Here is a 19,831-nt window from a genome sequence, read left to right as displayed (position 1 = left end):
TCCACCTCAGGTGACTGGGGTGGCTGAGCCACTGGGTCCTATAGGACACCTACTACACAAGGCCACTCTATCAATTCAAGGAGACTTAGCAGCTACCCAATACACAGAAACAAACGCAGGGAAGCAGCCAAAATGCGAAGACAGAGAAATGTGTCACAAATGAAAGAAATTGAAGAAAGCATACTACTGAATATAGAGTTCAAGACTACAGTTATGAGGTTAACTCAAGAATCTTCTAGAAACTTCTGAAGAACTTAGTGAGACCTTTAAGGATCTTGGTGAGAATGCCAAAAAAATGGAAAAGGACCAGTCAGAAATTAAGCATACACTGACTGAAATAAAGAATAATATACAGAGGTTCAACAGTAGAGTAGAGGATCCCAAGAATCAAGTCAAAGATCTGAAATACAAGGAAGCAAAAAGCACCCAACTGGAAGAGCAAAAAGAAAAAAGAATCCAAAAATATGAAGATAGTGTAAGGAGCCTCTGGGACAACTTCAAGCATACCAACATCCGAATTATGGGGGTGCCAGAAGAAGAGAGAGAGCAAGATATTGAAAACCTATTTGAACTGAAGGTCAGAAAAAGAGCTTCACAGACAAGAAAAAGCTAAAGGAGTTTATCACCACCAAACCAGTATTATATGAAATGCTGAAGGGTATTCTTTAAGAAGAGGAAGAAGAAAAAGGTAAAGATAAAAAATTATGAACAAAGTGACAACAATTACATATCTATCCACAAGTGAATCTAAAAATCAAATGAATAAAAAATCTGATGAACAGAATAAACTGGTAACAGAATCAGGGGCATGGAAATGGAGTGGACTTACAATTTTCGGGGAGAAGGGGATGTGGGGGTGTGCAGGAAGAGATGAGACAAAGATCTTATATGCATGTATGCAGTACCTATGGATGCAGACAGTGGGGTGGTGAGGGCCTGGGGTGGGGTGGGAACCGGGTGGAGGGGAGCTATGGGGGGGGGGGGGGGAAAGAGGGACATCTGTAATAATCTGAACAATAAAGATTAAAAAAAAAAAAAGACACAGATAGAAGATTGAAAGAGGACGTAGTCAAAGACAAAGCTCTCAGGAATGCCTAGTAAACATTCTACCACACGTTCTGGATATACCCTTCAACCAGTTGTAATTCAACCAGAGTCTCTGTATCAAGTCCATACTTTCCATCTTATCCCAAGGACAGCATGAGAGCCCCTGGAAAAGGTTGCAAAGGGCCCCAACTGACATCTACCATACTTTCCAGAGGGACCAGTCTAGTTCATAATAACCCTGTTGAGGAAGAAAATGCAATTTTTCTGAGGTCCAGATCTTGGAATTTCCTGCTTGTTCTTGGAGCACAAACCACCTCTTTAATGACCCATACCACAACCTTACCTGGGAACATTACACCAAATGATCTGTGGTTTTCTAGAAGCTGCCCGCTTGGCTCTTTTTGAAAATCTTTCAGGATCATGCCTGTCCTCCTCAGTCCCTCAAAGAGTAAATGACTTTCCTTGCTCCATCTTTTCTTCCCCACAGACTTTCACCTCAGCAACTGACACTATCATCCAATCAGCACTTAGCCCAAAACTCAGGAGCTATCTGATTCTTCTCTGTCCCTCATTCCCACATTCAAATCATCGGCAAATTCTACTAGTTGTAATTTAGTATGTCCTATATCTCTTCATTTCTATCTCTATGGCCACTATCTTAGTCAAAACAACCTGGCTTCCTCCAGTTTTTGCTTTTGCATTAGTCCTCTTTTTTTAAAAAAAAAATATATTTTATTTATTTTTTACAGAGAGGAAGGGAGAGGGATAGAGAGTTAGAAACATCAATGGGAGAGAAACATCAATCAGCTGCCTCTTGCACACTCCCTACTGGGGATGTGCCCGCAACCCAGGTACATACCCTTGACCGGAATCGAACCTGGGACCTTTCAGTTCGCAGGTCGACGCTCTATCCACTGAGCCAAACCAGCTAGGGCTGCACTAGTCCTCTTAAACTTTATTCTTCAAACAGCAGCTGGGGGTAATGTAAAAACTTTATATCAGAGCATTTCCTCTCTTTCCTTAAAAGTCTCCAAACTTCCTTCCATAGCCCATGCGGTCCCGAATGCCCTAATCCCCTCTACCTCTTTAGTCTTATCTCATACCATGATCAGAAACACTCACTGCTACCTTTTCACTTGTCAGGCTCTGCTTAGAACACTCTTCTCTCAGACATTTATATGGGCTCCTTCTCATCTTTCAATTTTCAGCTCCCTGGAGGCCTACCCTAATTACCCTATCTAAAGTTGCTGCCTGTTGCCTACCCACCTCCATCCTACTCCATTGCATTCCTTTAGGTTATTAGCATGCATTTATCACAATCCAAAACTAACTTGCTCGTTTTATTTATTTCTGTCTCCATATTACTAGAATATAAATTTCATGAGCCGAGACCATATCTGTCTTGTGTACCACTGCATTTCTGTACCTGACATGGTGCTCAGTAAATGTCTGCGAATGAATGTAATAAAGAGATCTTGCTTATGCGTCCTCCCAGATTCTAAAATGGGTGCTTTTTAGGTCAGAAGTTGGAAAGTGGGTTATTACCACTGGAAACTATAGAGCAACAAGCAGCCAGGAACTCTTAAAATCTGACTTGTTGCTCTTAAATATTTTGTGGTGACCACTTCTACCGAAACCATAAGTCCAAAGTTTTGCAGTTCTTTGATGGTTTGTTAGAAATTACATTAATTGGCGTGGCTGTGGTGGCTCAGTGGTTGAGCACTGACCTATGAACCAGGAGGTTATGGTTTGATTCCTGGTTGGGGGACATGCTTGGGTTGCGGGCTCAATTTCCAGTGTGGGGCATATAGGAGGCAGCTGATCAATGACTCTCATCATTGATGTTTCCATCTCTCTCCCTCTCATTCCTCTCTGAAATCAATAAAAGAGATATTTTTTAAAAAATCCATTAATTATAGAAGTTCCTCTGAATTAATATATGTATATATCCTTTAAAAATTGAGTATTTAAGGATTTATCGTCAACCATATTCAGTACGAATTCCCATTTAGGAAGCTTTATTTCTAATAAAGGAAGTATTCCATATTCCATTTTAATACTTGAGGGGAGAACCATATTGCCATTGTAAATAGCCTGGAAAAAGTAATACAGAAAAGGGAGATGAGTGTCCTTTTTCTGAAATTGCCTCCTACAGACTCTGGATCTAGAAAAGGAAGGACACAGTATTTTTTTTCTTTTTAATCCTCACCTGAAGGTATGTTTCCACAGATTTTTAGAGAGTGGAAGAGAGAAGGAAAGACAGAGAAACATCGACTGGTTGCCTTCTGCATGCGCCCTGACCAGGGGCCAGGGAGGGGAGGAGTCTGCAACCGAGTAACAAGGTACCTGCCCTTGACCAGAATCAAACCCAGGACCCTTTGGTCTGCAGGCCATGCTCTATCCACTGAGCTACACCAGCTAGGGTGGAAACACTCTTTTTGGTCCTTCTCTTCACTGGCCCTAAAATTTACATTAGTAAACCAAGGCCCAGCAGCCTGCAGTGAGCTTATCTGGATATCTCGGCATCAGTTGTTAACACAGAACTTAATTTCCTGTGGGAACTGAGCGCCAACAAACTACCAGCTCCTATGCTGGGGTTGTTTCTATTTGCTGTACAACAGTTTTGCAAAGCTTTGGACTGACTGAGACCATTGGTCTACAAGATTATCTTGTCCTTACCCACCTTCACCAGTCCTATCCCTTTCCTCCTGGGAATGGCTCCTACTGTTTACCAGATGACCAGCATGTATTCTAGAACCATCCTCTCTTTCCCTTTTCCAACCCTCTCAGTGCACAAGAGTGGAAGAGAGAGGGAAAGACAGAGAGAAACACAAGAAAGAACAAGGAAAAAATGAAGATACGATGACTTTCTCCAAAGGCCTACATACTAATATGACCAGAAAACTAGATAATTTGCAATAAATCTAACTTGTTTTTTCAAAAAAATGCCCTGGTTTAAGAAATTTAAAGACATACATTCAGGCAGGCAATTTACTACAGTATTCCCTACAGTGAAATGAGAGGAACTTTGTTTTATCATTTGAGCTGAGAAATCTGAGACTATGAAGTGAACTAGGAAGGCAGGAAATGGACCTTACACAGCTGTTATCATTAAATGATGCCAGCATACCTCTTAAAGCCACGTGCACATCAGCTTGTGCTATGGTTTGGGACTATTTCAGTAAGTAAGACTTCATCTCCTGGCTTTCACTCAGGCCTCTCTTCATACATACTGCCGGCTATGCTCCACCTACTTCCCAAGACACCCCAACCTTGAACACATCCAGGCTGGCAGGCCTCTCCCCCACGCAGGACTGCGAGACAGCCAACCCTCCTACGCGCTTTCGTTTTCACCATTCACTCTGGCCTCTGTGGGCCTCTCCTCAGAGCAGCCACCCCACACAAAATTATCCAACAGTTTAAAATATGGGTAGGAATGCTTTTTAGTTCTTTTGCCCTGGCTGCAGGTGTTTTAATTCTCTCTGTCTTCCTCTCCTCATCAAGACTCCCAGTATTACCAAGCTATTCAGAAGTAATAAATTAATCCACAGCAATTTAATCTGAAGAATGAGTTAACACTTGACCTCTGAGTACTTTATGCAGCGGTTCTCAACCTGTGGGTCGCGACCCCTTTGGCGGTCGAACGACCCTTTCACAGGGGTCGCCTAAGACCATCCTGCATATCAGATATTTGCATTACAATTCATAACAGTAGCAACATTACAGTTATGAAGTAGCAACGACAATAATTTTATGGTTGGGTCACCACATGAGGAACTGTATTTAAAGGGCCAGAAGGTTGAGAACCACTGCACAGAGTTGTGTGTGGGAGCCTAGTACATGTGTAGGGCTCAGATTGGGTAATTATGTGAAAGCCCCAACCCTATGCAAATATAGTTATTATTCAGGTGTTGGGATCTTCATTTGTGAAACTTCCCAAAGGCGCAGGATTTTGGAAAGGGCAGTGTGGGGAAAGGGAAATGTGCATTCTCTAAAAGAATGAATGCCTAACGTGGATTCTGGGTAATGACACCTGGAGAGAAGAGGGATGGGGGGCAGAAGTGTCTTCCCGATGTTCTCCAAACCACAGCATACAAGGAACCCTTTAGAACCCCTAACCCAGCAGCATTTAAGGCTGGACCTGAATCCCTGCTCTGAATTGAGGAGCCATTGCTCCAAGACAGCACTAAACAATCCTCCTCTTGGCACTCGATCATCCATGCCTGCCTCATGTTCTCAGGCTGCTGCACTGTGCACAGTATAAACTCCTTTTTCCTTGTTCAGCCACAGACTCCTTGAGAGCAGAGCCCTTATTGTTTGGCTCCTTTATAAGACACCACACAGAGTAAGCACTCAGTAAGTACCTGGAGGGCCGAGTTGAGACCATATAGTTGGTAGGAAAATCTAATTAAACATCACACATATGATGAAAGACTGCTTTGTCTTCCCTACAAATTGTTCCGAGACCCAAAGGTTCCATTCCGACAGCGGGTCCCGCCACGGCTCCCTCCTCCCGCACCCTCGCCCTCCGTAGAACCCCACATTCCAAACGGCCTCCAGGAGGAGCGCCCGCCTCCCCTCGGGGATTTCTGCCTTTATGGCCGCACCGGGGAACGGCATCAGAGCCTCGGCTGTTCCCAATCCCGGCCTGACCCAGCTCGGGGGTCCCGTCGGCAGCACCGAGCTCGCCGGAGAAACGTGGCCCGCGCCCATTCCCCTTAGGAGTTAGAAAAGAAGGCTTTTTCACATTAAGTTTGAGCAATTTGACTCAAAACTCGCAACTGTTTTCAAATAAACTAGAGAAAGTTCACGATCTCCGCGCAAGTTGGGCTCACGGTTCCGGGGCCCGCGCCGGGCTCCGCGCGACCCAAACTGGGGCTGCCCGTCTTCCCCCCCCGCCCCCCCCCCCAAATCGCCTCCTTCCCCCAAAGCCAGCGGGTCCTCACGTCCTCTGCACCCACCTGCCCGCCTCCTCCCGGCTGGCTCCCGGCTCGCCTCCGGCCCTTTCCCCTTCGGGGTCCCCACTTTCCCCTCAGTCGCCGCCCGGCGCACGCACCCAGCCCGGTCTCCCCACCAGCCCTGCGCGCCTCTCCCCGCCCGCTCCCACCTCTTCCCATTCATCCGCGGCTCCCTGCGCTCCCCGCAGCCCGCGCACCTCGCTCCCGTCCTCCAGCAGCAGCCACTCGGCGTCCATGCCCACGCGCCGCAGGCACCAGCTGCGGCCCCCGGGGCGCTCCCGCCGAGCCCGGGAGCCGGGGTCCCCCATGGCCATCGGCCCCGGCTCGCCGTCAGCACTCAGCCAGCCCCCGGCCGGGTTCCGGCCGCCTCGCCGCTTCTCTGACAACATAGCCACACAACAGACAGAAGCAATCGCTCTGCGCTCGCGATGGGCGCGAACTCCCCTCCCGCCCGCGCCCCGCCCGCGCCCCGCCCCTGCCCCGCCGCCGCCGCCGCCGCCGCCGCCGCCGCCGCCAGCGGAGCCACTGCGCCTGCGCGGGAGGATGGCCGACTCCCGCAAGTGCCCCGCGAGTGCTGCGGGGGTATTGGGTCACCTAACTCTGGAGGCGCACCCGCCTCGCCCTTTCTAGTACCATCCCCCCTGTTCTAGCCGCACTGAACTGGAACCTCTTCTCACCTTTCCTTTCTCTCTCTTTTTAAAAAATATATATTTTTATTGATTTCAGAGCGGAAGGGAGAGGGAAAGAGAAACATCAACCATTAGAGCCCCTACTGGGGATCCAGCAGCAACCTGGGCATGTGCCCTTGGTCGGAATCAACTCGGACCCTTCAGTCCGCAGGCCAATGCTCTATCCCCTGAGCCAAAGCGGCTGGGGCTTTTTTTTTTTTTTTTTTTTAACATTTTGCTTCATGATGATTTCCATAAAACTGTAACCAACTTTTAACGTTAAACTTGTGGTAATTTTAAAATGTTAAGTCTGTTCCTAAGTAGTATATATTTTACATGACTTCCTTTTACTACCGGATTTCTTCTTCTGTTTAAATAAAACTCACACTAGGCAAATCTATCCAGATTTCTGGCCAGTGTGGCTCAGTGGTTGGAGGTTAGCCAGCACGGGAAGGGTAGTGGGTTGATCCCGATCAAGGGCACATACCTGGGTTTCGTGTTTGATCCTGGCCCCGGTGGAGGCACAGGAGGCAACTCTTACATAACATTTCTCTCGACCTCTCTTCACCCCCATTCCCTTTCCTTCCACTCTCTAAAAATAAATGGAAAATATATATTTAAGGGAGAATTAGCAAAACAAAGTAAGAAATCACTTGAGGCTTAGGTGTGGGAGCCATGATGGAGTGCAAATAGACTTGAGAGAATCTTGGAAAGTGCTAGAAATTTTCTAAAACTGGATAGTAGTTATGATTGCACGGTTGTATACATTTACTAAAAAGTCACTGAAACATACATACACTTCCAATGGGTGAATTTTATGGTATGTAAATTATCCTTAATAAACCTGTTATTTTGTGTATGTGTGTGTGTGTTTTGTTAATCCTCACCTAAAGATATTTTTCAATTGATTTTTAGAGAGAGTGGAAGGGAGGGGGACAGAGAAACATCGATGGGAGAGACACATTGATTGGTTGCCTCCCACATGCGACCCTCTCCCATCCCACCAGCACTGGGGATTGAGCCTGCAGCCGAGGTACCTGCCCTTGACTGGACTCACGGCCCATCAGTTCGCAGGCCGATGCTCTATCCACTGAGCCAAACTGGCTAGGGCATAAAGCTGTTAATTGAAAAAACAAAAACAAAAAAGCCCTCAAAGTCCTTCCTTTGATTCTCCAATATAATGTGGTAACTGCTCCCTGTAGTGAGTACCTCTGATAATTCAATGTCTCCTCTGGCCTCTTCAATCTTCCAATACCTGGTTAATGATTTTCTTAAATTCTGTTGAGAGGAAAGACATATATTAAATAAATTATACAAAGTATAATAGTAAATAGCTAACATTTATTGACAGCTAAGTGCCAAGAACTGGACCAACCTCCCTACGTTATCTTATTTGCTTGCCACTCACAAACAATATGATAGTGGTTACAATTATAATTCCTATTTTAGGGATGGTGGGAAAAGAGGCACAGAGAGGTTTAGAAGTCTTCTCAAAATAAAAATTAAATGGTGGAGTAGGATTCCAATTGAAGTCTGTTTCCAGAACCTAATTTCCTAACCATGGCTACAACCATGGAGCTTGTTATCTGTGTGGCATTGTCAGATCAAGAATTTCAGCCTGTGATGTCGCAAAGGGTTAGGAAAATTGGTGGGTACCATAACTGCCCATCGGCTTGTCGGCTTGCTGCTCCTTAGCGCTGCCGCAGAGGTGGGAGAGGCTCCTGCCACTGCCGCTGTGTTTGCCAGCCGGCGCTCCCCCTGTGGGAGCACACTGATCACCAGGGGGCAGCTCCTGCACTGAGCGTCTGCCCCCTGGTGGTCAGTGCGTATCATAGCGACCGGTCATTCTGGCCATTCTGCCATAACGGTGGCTTAGGCTTTTATTATATAGATGGTATTAGAAACCAAGATCTGGGCACTAGGTATGCTTGCTGGTAATGGAAAGTTGTTGCTTCTAGGCTCTCTCAGCTGACAGAGCAAGGAAAAATATGTGTGAATGAATACTAACCCCTCTATATCCACATACCTATGAGTATTTATATGTATGTAATAACATACATACATATAAATACATACATACATATATACAGCTACCTATTTCAATGTGTAAGCGAAATGTATGCATACTGATGCTTTACAACTCTAACGCAGTACCAGCTGCCACCTGGATCATTCCAGTCATCTCCTTGCTTATCTGTAGCCTTGCACTCCAAGAGTGAACCTGGCTCTCACTATCGACCATTCATTTACTTAACTATCATTTCCAGGATACGTGTATAGTGGCTTCATAATTGTTAGCTCATACACCTGCAGGAAACATCTTTTAACAACTAGAGTGGACTGCTTATGGCAGGTCTTTTGACTTTAGTCTTACAGAGTTCACTCAATTCCAGAGTTACTTAAATAGGATTGGCACCTTTTCTCCCCACCCCTTTCAGAGAGATTATTTCATTGGTTAGAATCTGTTGTCAAAGTCCCCATTCTGTCTGGGATCTCTTGACCTCATAAATGATTTTTTAAAATTTAAGTACCGTTAAAGTTCTAATGTAAAGTTCTATAAGTTTTGGCAAAAGGCATAGTGTCACACATACACTATCATAGAGGATAGTTTCCAAGCCCTACAAAAATCCCTTGTGCTTCACCTATTCAACTCCACTCCCACCCCACTCCCACATCTTGCTTGTTTTATTTAACAATGTATCTTGGAGCACTCCATAGCAGTGTATACATATATTCCTGCTTCCTCTTTATAGTTGTAGCTACTCAATGGTGTGGATGTGCCATTGTTTCTTCAACCAGTCCCTTATTGATAAACAGTTCGGTTCTTTCCAGTCTTTTGCTATGGTAAATAGTTCTACAATGAATTAGTAGGTACCATTTTGAGTACCTATTACATGTTTTTTAAATATTATTTTAATCCTTACTACCATCTTGCAAGATATCCCCATTTACCTAGGAGGAACCTGAGACTACTGGGTTGCCTAAGATGTCCTTACCATGAGCTTCTTAACGGTTATGTCTTGTTTTCTGTTGTATTCCTGACATTTTTATTGAATGAATGAATGTAACTCAACTAGTAAATGGCAGTACAGGGGCTAAAGCCAGGGCTGTGAGCCTGGACCTACCTAGCCCCACAGGCAGCCTCATTACAATCTAGCCGTGGTCTCTAAGCTGGGATGGCCATACCTGGGAAAGAGAGCAGGATGCAGAAAATGAAGGTGTTACCTGTACCTGTGGATCTGACATGTCTCACTGCATGTACTCAATCAATGTTAACTGAACAGGTCTAAGGAATGTTAGAAAGAATGGGGAGATGGGGAAGGAAAATGACAAGAGGAGGAAGCAGAGGGCAAGAAGAAAAGGAAAGTGGGAGAAATATGGAAAGAAAATGTGGCAGATTATTTTCCAAGATGATTACAAGAATATCACCCATCCCACATGCTCTTACTCTCAAGTTGCAAGAATCTGAGTGAGTATGTGACTCAGAGGGGATGCTACGCCATCAAAGGTGATAGTTTCCACCGGGCCTTTTGGGGCTGCTCTTAGAACCCAGTCGCCATGAGGAAGCAGAAAGAATCACATGGAAGAGGCCACAGATAGATGTTCTGGCCAACAGCTCCAACTGAGGTCCCAACTTGATCCAGCATCAACTACCAGACATGGGAATGAAGGGGCCCCCGGGTGACACTCTGACCATGACTCACCACAGCCTTTGAACCTTCCAGCTGAGGCCCCAGACATTGTAGAGTAGATCCAAGTCATCCCTCTTGTGCCCTGAGTTCCTGACCCACAGAGCTGTGTTCAGCCATTGTCTGGGGACAGTTTGTTATGCACTAAAAAGAACTGGAACAGGAAAAGTGGGATGGGGGACCCTTGAACAGTCACTGGTTGTCTGCCGTAATGCTATGGTAATACTAGCTGCTGCGATATACAAACCCCAAATTTCAGTGACTTAACACAACAGAAGTTTATTTTTTACTCACGCAGTTATTCAGTGCAGTGTTTCTGGATGGGGGACAGCCTTCCATTAAATCATTCAGGAACTCAACTACTGTCATCTGTGGCTTCTCTATTGTCCAGAGCTCGGAGTCCTTTGCATCCAAAAAGCAAAACCGGGAAAAGGAACACCTACTTTTAAACTGTCTTGTCCCAGAAGTGACATATATATTCCTGCTGCTCACATTTTATTGGAGAGAACTGGTCACACAACCCCACCTCGATCCAAGGAAGGTCAGGGAATGTAGTCCCTGGCTGCTCAGCCAGTTCCCAGAGACAACTCTACATCATGGAAAAGGACGCATGGATTTTGGTGGTCAGTTAGCTGTCTCTGGAAGATGGCAGAAGTCAAGTTAAAGAATTAAAATGATGATCATGACAAAGCTTTCCCTTTCTCCCCCTCTCTCCCATTTCCTTTATCTCCTTGGAAAAAGATGGAGTACAAATGATCACATTTGCTCGCTGTGTGGTTTTGTGTGAGACCAGCCCTTAACCAAGTCAACAGTAAACTGGGGGCCACTGGAGCGTGGCAGTGAGTTGCATGGAGTCTGGAGCCTGGGCTCAAATCCTAGCTCTCCTACTTACTAGATATGAAACCTTGAGCCAGTTACTTGACCTCTCCAAGCCTGCTTCCCCATTTGTAAGATGAGGGTGATAAGGAGAGCACTTACCTTATAGGATTGTTTTGAGGATTCATTTGGTTAATTCTGTAAGATAGTCATGCGTGGTACATGGGGAGTACCCAGTAATTGTTAGCTACTGTTGTAGAAGAATGGGGTGTCCGCTTCTGCAGAAGCCTCCTCCTGGGGGTACAAACGCTATCTTCCTACTCTTTTCTATACTCTCTTGTCTAAGAGACACCAATACAGGATGTTTCCCTTGTTTAAATTGGTGAAAGTTATAAAGTAGAAATCCCTTCAATAAACTTTAAATTCTTTTATTACCTATCTCCAAGCAAGATGAGTTTTCCAAAATGTGTAACCAAACACATTTGGTGAACAAGGATGAATCCACTTTGGGGGCACAGCTCTGCCAACTGATTTGAAGTGTGATTTCCTATGTGAGGGTCAATAAAGAGGAGCTGTTTTTTTTTTCAAATTCAGGAACTTTTTCATTGTTTTCAAAAGATTGAGCAGAGAAGAAAGGGGTCTTGATGTAGCATCTCAAGCAAAGCCCTGTTGTTTCTCCCTAAGGACTTTCTTGAGATCACAGGATAAGTTTTCCATATATCACTGCATTTAGTCTCACCTTGGGGGTAGCGTGGGCAGCGAGGGCACAGGTGGCTTCCCTAGACTCAGGGTGATTGGGGGGAGCTAAGACCCAGCCTTACTGTGTGTGTGTGTGTGGTGGGGGGCGGGCAGGGGGGGAAGGTGAGGCTGATGGCTCCACATTCTCATTCACTCTACCTTTCCTCTTACTCATTTATTCCACCACTGTCTCTTTTCCACCCTCCCCCAAGTGTAAGACTTCTGCTGAAGGATTCAGGGAAAGATGTCTTTTATTTAACGGGAAATGTTTTAGAAAAACAGAAGCAGGTGAGGAGGGGAACAGGGACCATCTGCTTTGGACAGACTGTGCGCTGAGTAATATTTTATGTAAACATAGGACTTCAAGTATAAAGTCAGAAGATATTTCTGGCACCTTTAATCAAGTTTATGATATTTTGGAAGTACTTATAATGAGTCATCAAGTTTATTATATTCTGGAGGTATCTGTAATCAGTAATTAGGTGAATGTTTTAGAGGTACTTGAAATCAGTCCTGTATGAAACCACCTCGTTCCTTTGTGATCAGGGCCCTGTTTCTTTAAGCCAGCAGTTCTCAACCTGTGGGTCGCGACTTCTTTGGGGGTCAAATGACCCTTTCACAGGGGTTGCCTAAGACCATCGGAAAACACATATATAATTACATATTGTTTTTGTGATTAATCACTATGCTTTAATTATGTTCAATTTGAAATTGAACAATGAAATTGGGGGTCACCACAACATGAGGAACTGTATTAAAGGGTCACAGCATTAGGAAGGTTGAGAACCACTGCTTTAAGTACTCACATCCTTTAACTTGCTAAATATCAGTGTCCAGTTCAAATATTTATTACCCATCTGATTTAAAAAATATATGTATTTTCTACCATTCGGTTGATTTGCATATTAGGCTTTTGTTATATAGGATAGCCTGGTCAGTGTGGCTCAGTGATTGAGTGTTGACCTATGAGGTTCGATTCCTGGTCAGGGCACATGTTTGGGTTGAGGGCTTGATCCTTAGTGTGGGGCGTGCAGAAGGCAGCCAATCAATGATTCTTTCTAATCATTGATGTTTCTCTCTCTCCCTCCCTTTCCCTTCCTCTCTGAAATCAATAAAAATATATTTTTAAAAATGATGAACTGCACAATGACTATAAACTGTTCTGATTCTGTGTTAATTTCATCTTTCTCATCATGAGTCTAAAAGCCTCCTTTTGGTACCTATGGCAGCTTCCAAAACTGTCTCTGTATAGATGTAGATGTAACCAATGCTGACTCCATCTTTGTATGCCCCTTTTTTTTGAATTTCCACGTTCTGAACCTGACCTCGATAGTCTCAGCCAGGACCAAAGCCTTATGGTTAATGATTAGTTGTGTCCTATAAGCTTATACAATATAACCATAGAGATTCCTGTCAGTAAAAAGCCAGAATAAATATCAAAGTAGGTGCTGGTGTCAATTGGAAGCAGTTTACCATGATAAGACCAGGAGGTATGCTCCCTTAGTCTTGTGGCTCAATAGTAGTTCAGCTATACTATAAACATTTACTGTAACAACTGCCCAGCAGCGGTGATTACCTGCACAGACTGTGGGCCACCCTCCACACTGACCCACTCTTCCTGTAACTTATTCTACAAGTCCTGTTATAATCGATAGACTTGCCTGCCTCGTTTTCTGGTCTCAAGATACCTTCTCGGTCCGGTGGTCATTGTACCTCCGTCCCTTCGGACAGTCTCCAGCTGGGAACTGAGTGTCGGAAGTCCTAAGAAGAGATATCAAGGGCTCAGTTACTGGGGTTTAGCTTAGCTTCTGACTCCAATCCTTAAAGCTTTACAAAGATGCTGGACATGCAAAGTCCAACTCAAGACAAGCCGAATACTGTCAGCAAGAGGCTCTTGCCTCAGGAGCAAATGAGTTCACTATTTGAGTAATCTGTCACCATCCCTCCCCAGATGAATACAAGCCAAGGTGGGGCCTATTTAAGTAGGACTGTAGAGATTTAGATTACAGAAACATTAGGTCCACTGTAGGTCAGAGTATGCAAGAGTTAGTTTTTAAATTTTCATCAACTTTCTAATCATGACCAAACATATTTCAGAAAAATGCTTGACTTTCTACATAAATGAAAATCAGAATTTCGAATGAAGACTAATTCAGAATAGTTATTTTTTCTGGAACATTTAATGGCTTCAAGTCCAAACAATATCAAGTAGAAATACTGTCCATGTTTTATGATAATGGTTAAATTCCAAGGTTAACTGTAAGCAGTCACTTGAATTTCAAAGTCAGATACCCTTTATATGCTCATGGGAAAGCCTGGTCTCTATTTTCAACTCTCCTTATTAAGTTCTTATTGTAGATTGCTACCTGGATCCTGGTATCTGTTCTTCCCTTCCTCCATAGTAATAGAATTCTGATTTTGAGCCAGGTACATGGCTGCCTGACTGACTCATCCCCCAACCTCCCTTGCAACTAGGGGTGACCTATCGTGGGGTTGAATTTTGACCTGTGAGTCTTAAAAGGAGTTATTATGGGGTACCCTTCTGGAACCTTCCATAAACACTACTGGCACGTTTCCTATGTTTCTTTCGTTGTCCCTTCTTTACGCCATCCTGTCGCTTGGAAAGTGGATGCAGTAGCTAGAGTGTTAGTTGGTCATCTTTACCATGAAGACCGAGAGAAGTCCGGGTTCCTACAGGCTTTGTGAAACAGATTCATCCCATGACCCTGGGTTGCCTACTTTTGGACTTTTATGTGAGAGGTATTTCCATGTTGTGTAAGCCATTTATTTATTTTTTTAAATATATGTTTATGGACTTCAGAGAGGAAGGGAGAGGGAGAGATAGAAACATCAAAGATGAGAGAGAATCACCAATTGGCTGCCTCCTGCACAGCACCTACTGGGGATCAAGCCTGCAACCTGGGCATGTGCCCCGATGGGGAATCGAACTATGACCTCCTGGTTCATAGGTCGCCGCTCAACCACTGAGCCATATTGGCTGGGCTAAGTCAGTTATTTTTGGCTTTTGTTAGATATAGCTGAATTTAATCCAAATGACTAAAACCAAGAAACACTCTCAAATGAGCCCTAGGAAGAAGTTCCAGGTGAAGAAACCATTCCAATCTATACTGCAGACAAAGACGCAGCCAGCTGCCTTTCTGGAATCAGGTTACTAAGAGGAAAACCAACCAACAACCAAAAAAGAGAAACCTTAATGAAGGCCCTAAGTGGAGGGCCAGTCTTGGAACACAGTTTAGTTCTGAATGGTTTGGTGGGAAAACAGTTTGATGGACAAGTTAATTCCTTTCGGACAAGTTAATCCACGTAAAGTGCTTGTCCCCGTGTTTGGCACATGGCGAGGTGCTCTCTCAGACATTAGGAGCCACGTGACCACTCAGTCTGCTTCCAGTGTCCTTCCCCGAGGCGGGCGCAGTGGGCCTGCTGATGTCCCCTGCCTGCCTTACAGAAGGCTCATCCCCACACTTACTAGTATCAACAGGAAAAAAACCTAGAAAAGGGAGACTCCTTAGTTCCAGGTTACACAAATCCACGGGAGAAAAACCAGCAGCGGAGGAGGAAATCCACTCTTTATTTACAATTCTTTCACTTTACCCACAATTTCCCATACAAACATAAAAACTAAAAAAATAAAACCACCCCTTGGGAACGTAAGTGTCTTTCTTCAGTCCAGCTGAGGCTGGGCCCCGGGCCCGCTCTGCGGAGGAGACTGAGGCACACGGCGGGGAGGGCGCAGGGTTAGGAAGGATGCCTGAGAAACAGCTCCAGGTGAGAGACAAGACGCCTGTGGGTGGCTCTGCTGGCAGACACCAGGGTGTCACCCACTGGGACACGGCTTGGCTTCTCAAGAAGATGACAGCTGCGTGCCACCATCCCCCACTTCTCCACTACCAAACGCCAAACATCGAACGGGGTCACACATCTCGTGAGCTGGATGGGATGTGATCACAATGGTGGGGACACCAAATGCCTCCCTCTGAGAAGAGCCCAAACCCCAGGGACACACGGGAAACCCCTTTCCTTGGCACTGACAGTCAGTCACAGCTTCTGTCCTGAATACAATGCTGACTTACAGATGTAAAAACAAAAGCCCTCCCCCATTCCGGGGGAAAGGCAGGGGCTACAAACATGCAGAAGGGCTTCTGCCTCTGTGTCCTCTCTCTGGAGGGCTAGGGGTGAAGAGGGGGGAGCTCTGACTGAAGGCAGGAAGGGGCAGGGCAGAGGCTCCACCAGGGCCGGGGTGGGGAGTCAGGGGGGAGGAAAACAACTGAGACACTGAGGCTCAGCATGGCTGCCTCTGGTTCCACAGCAGCTCCATCTGCTCCGCACCGCCCCCCCTAGCAGATCCCACTCGCTTCCCGCCCGCCCAGGAGGGCATCCAGAAACCAACCTGCTGGCAACGTCACCTGCGCTGGTGACCCGGATTGCTTTCACAAGTTGATGCGCATTATAAATATAAAATCATATCTGCTACAAAGAGGACATATATTTGTACATCTTTACCCATATACATAATAACACAATTTACACATAATATCTTGGAGTGGGTCATCATGGAAAAGGCTTTGGAGAGGTAAGGAGACCCTCCTCCCTCCCTGCCCTGTCCTTCTCAAGGGACGCTTGCACACTTGGTCGCTGGGCCTTTCCCAGCTGGTGTGATGGGCTAGTCTGGACGAAGAAATTCAGACAGGCAACTAAATGTTGGGTGGGCATTCCCACGCATGAACACAAGCGCACGCTCACATACTAGTGAGAAAAGGAAAAATAAAACCCCTAGCCCTTGGGTACAGGCTCTTCCCAGTTATAAGCATCCGTGTCTCCTCCATCTGAGAACAATGGTCTTGAAGAGCTGCCCCTCACTGGCTCAGACCAGGGCAGCAGGTAAAGGGCTAGGAACCGTGGACAGGGGAGAGGGGCTAGGAGTATTTTGAAAACATAAGGCGTTTCTGACCTGTGATCAAATCAAACTACGTCACAAAAAGCAACAATATCAGTTGGGGCTGGGAGGCAAGAGACAGCCAGTCCATGGATGGTCAATGTAAGTTAAGACCCTGAGCCTTCCCCTTCGTTTCTCCAGTTTCTTTTAAAGGGGCAGACAACCCTGTACCTCTTTTTCAGTCCTCTCCCAGAGCTGGCCCATGCACGTGGCATGGAATACTGACAGCGGTCCAGGAGACCCATCCAGAGACATGGAGTGGTGGATAGGCACGCCAAAAAGTTAAGACCTGGGCGGCGGGTGTGAGCTTTTTACAGCAGGAGTGGTTCCTGGTCCAGTCCACGGCTCGCACAGTGGCCACAGTGATCAGATTGCCATCAGAGATGGGGGCAGTCTGGGTCCCCATGGGGAGATAGCACCTATCGACGGTAGTGATTGGGGGCGTCGGCGAACATGTACTTGAGCCTGTACGCCTCGGCGAGCAGCAGCCCGATCTCTTCGTTGCCCCAGTGTATCGTAGGTAGGTTTTGTAGCAGCATGAGGAGACCCTGAAATGCAAGAAAGGACTTTGCTCATCCCGGGACCACAGAGCAATGGACCCGTAGGTCCTGGACAGGTCCCTTTCTCTGTCCCGCATCCTGACAGGCAGGGCCTCCCTCCTCCCAAGCAGCACACGGCCCTCTGTCCCCAGGAAGCACTGAAAAGCCTCTGCTGATTTCCCAATCCACTAACACCTGTCTCTTTAAAAATATTATAAATAGAGAATGACAACAGTAAATATGGATATTTAAAAAAGAAAAATAATCACTCATCATCCAAACATCGCCCTAATTTTGAAGTATTCCTTTTCAGTCTTTTCACATGCATATTTCTTTAAATAGTTGTAATCATAATTAGGATTTCATGTGATTTCAGATAAATTTTTACCTATAATTATCAAGTTTTTCCATGCAGCCTTCAAAAATGATTACATTCAATATTAGTATTGTCGTGCGGCTATACTAATTTATGCAACCATTTCCCTTTTGTTAGTAACTTAATTTGCTTCCTTTAAAAGAAAAACAAAAACATTTACTAGTACTGGCGACTGCTACATATCCTTCTGCATGGACACTTTTCTCGCAATACAGTGTTACTTGCAATCACCCTATTCCTCGCCATGTTCTCCAAGACCATCCTCAACCTCCTGCTTAATTCTCACTGTTCCCATGTACAGGCCTCCTCCAGCCGGGACCATTCAGCCACGTCTGCTTGTGCTCCCTGGTTTAACTTATGTTGTTCCTTTCACTTGGAACACCTCTTCTTTTAAAACTCCACCCATCTAAACTCTATTAGTTTTCAAAGCACAGGTCCCTTAAACAGCTCCATGGAGACCGCTATTAAAGAGGACATTGGAATAAAAATGAATGTGAGATTTTAGGTTCTCTCGGTATTTAGTTACCTACGCTATTGCTGTTGCTTCAAGTTCTTTCTCTGTCTCTCTTTCTGAACTGGATATTCTTGTTATTTTTCTGATTATAAAAGTAATTGTAGCAAGACACAAACCCCAGAGCCATAAACTTACTGAGATTTGATTACATATAATTATAAAAACCATAATGTGTCAAGGCACCAAAAATAAAAATAAAGTATAAGAAACTAACTATAAGGAAATATGCATAACACCTGTAAGAGATGAAAAGTTAATACCCATAATCAAAGAGTGCCTACATATCAGTAAGAAAAAAGGGAAACAACCAAATAGACAAATGGCTGGGCGCAGCGACCAGGCAACGCAGGGAATGCTGATGGCCCACCCACAGGCTGTGGTGCCTTGGCAATGTTTTGTAGTGTAAAGGTCATGTCTGTCTTTATGAGGTTTCTTCTTTCAGCAACAGAAACTTAGCTGGCTTTATCATACTGTTCACGCATCACTGAAATGTATGGCCAATATGACTAAGTTCTGACTAATTCTGGGATCTGCCCTAAACTTTCCTTCTTTCTCCCCTTCCTAGAAAATGGATATAAATGCAGGAGTGGAAGCAGCCATCTCAGACCCTAAGGTTTTAGAGCCACGTGCTGAAGATGGTAGAGCAACAAGCCAGAAGAGTCAAAGAGAAGTAAACAACTATCTTGTTTTAAGCCACTGTTATTCTATGGTTTTGGTTACAGGACAGTTTAAATCATCTTAACAAATAGAGGCCGTGTGTAACAAAATCAGAAACACCCATGGTGTCTGATCCAGGACTCTATGTCTGGGTCCCTCTCCTCGGGAAATATTCACACTCCTGTATAAAGGTAGTCACTGCATCACGCTCCCAATAGCGGGAATGACACCAGAGAAGTGTCCTCCTTATGGGAATAGTTAGATAGACCGTGGCTATCCATATCATGAAATACAGGCAGCACCTGTAACAAATGAAGTAGGACTCCATGCACTAAGGTGAAAAATAGCTAAGACAGTTTTAGGAGGAAAAAAGAGGAAGTTGTAGGAAAATACGTATAATATAGAATCACTTAGGTAAATGGGAAAACATAATATATTTATAATTTATATATGTATATGAGTGTATAAAAACTTTAAAAAACCTATATTGGTGTATAAAAACTGTAGAGGGCTAGGCAGTTGCTTTTGGGGAAGTGAGACTTTCACTTTATCATTATACTTCTCTATCTTTTAAGCCCTTTGTTTTCAATTTTTACAATAAAGTCTTAATACACATTTTGTGGAAGTTTCGTTTAGTAAAAAGAAAAAAGCAGAAAATAAAATACCTATAACTTCATAATCAAAAGGAAGCTATTTTGCAATGTTTTGGCATATTTCCTTCCAGTCCTTTTTCTGCACATTTTACACAGTTGAAATAGCTCCTCTATGCAATGTTGAATCTATTTAGCGTTTATCATAAGCATTTCCTCTAATATTAAGAACTCCTTGTAGACATTCTCAATGGCCAAACAATTTTCCATGATGCAGATGTACCA

At 44.7% G+C, this 19,831-nt stretch overlaps 2 protein-coding genes across 6 annotated transcripts in view; both read right to left on the bottom strand.

Moving 5' to 3' along the window:
- Window positions 1-13,864, bottom strand: part of RNF8 (ring finger protein 8) — a gene marked incomplete at its 5' end in the record, with an annotated part of 48,401 nt that extends 34,537 nt beyond the window's left edge. For 2 of the 4 annotated variants that reach the window (XM_081093812.1, XM_081093813.1), the window contains one exon: window positions 6,203-6,394. In XM_081093812.1, coding sequence (XP_080949938.1) covers window positions 6,203-6,394 — 192 coding nt within the window. Of the gene's footprint in view, window positions 1-6,202; window positions 6,419-7,882; window positions 7,952-10,656; window positions 10,765-10,888; window positions 11,001-13,577 lie in introns of those variants that run through there. The other 2 variants (XM_081093815.1, XM_081093814.1) reach the window with 2 other exon arrangements.
- Window positions 13,865-15,486: 1,622 nt separating this feature from the next.
- TBC1D22B (TBC1 domain family member 22B) overlaps window positions 15,487-19,831 on the bottom strand; it is a gene marked incomplete at its 5' end in the record, with an annotated part of 75,664 nt that continues 71,319 nt past the window's right edge. The window contains 2 exons of one of the 2 annotated variants that reach the window (XM_081093917.1): window positions 15,492-17,418; window positions 17,544-17,610. In XM_081093917.1, the coding sequence (XP_080950043.1) occupies window positions 17,237-17,418; window positions 17,544-17,610 (249 nt within the window). In that variant the 3' untranslated portion in view covers window positions 15,492-17,236. Of the gene's footprint in view, window positions 17,419-17,543; window positions 17,611-19,831 lie in introns of both variants that reach the window. The other variant, XM_081093916.1, reaches the window with a different exon arrangement.

This window comes from Myotis nattereri, assembly GCF_964212035.1.
Source record: "Myotis nattereri genome assembly, chromosome: 6".
NCBI lineage: Eukaryota > Metazoa > Chordata > Mammalia > Chiroptera > Vespertilionidae > Myotis > Myotis nattereri.
Note: the sequence above shows the minus strand (reverse complement) of the source record. Positions and strands in the feature narration are given on the sequence as shown.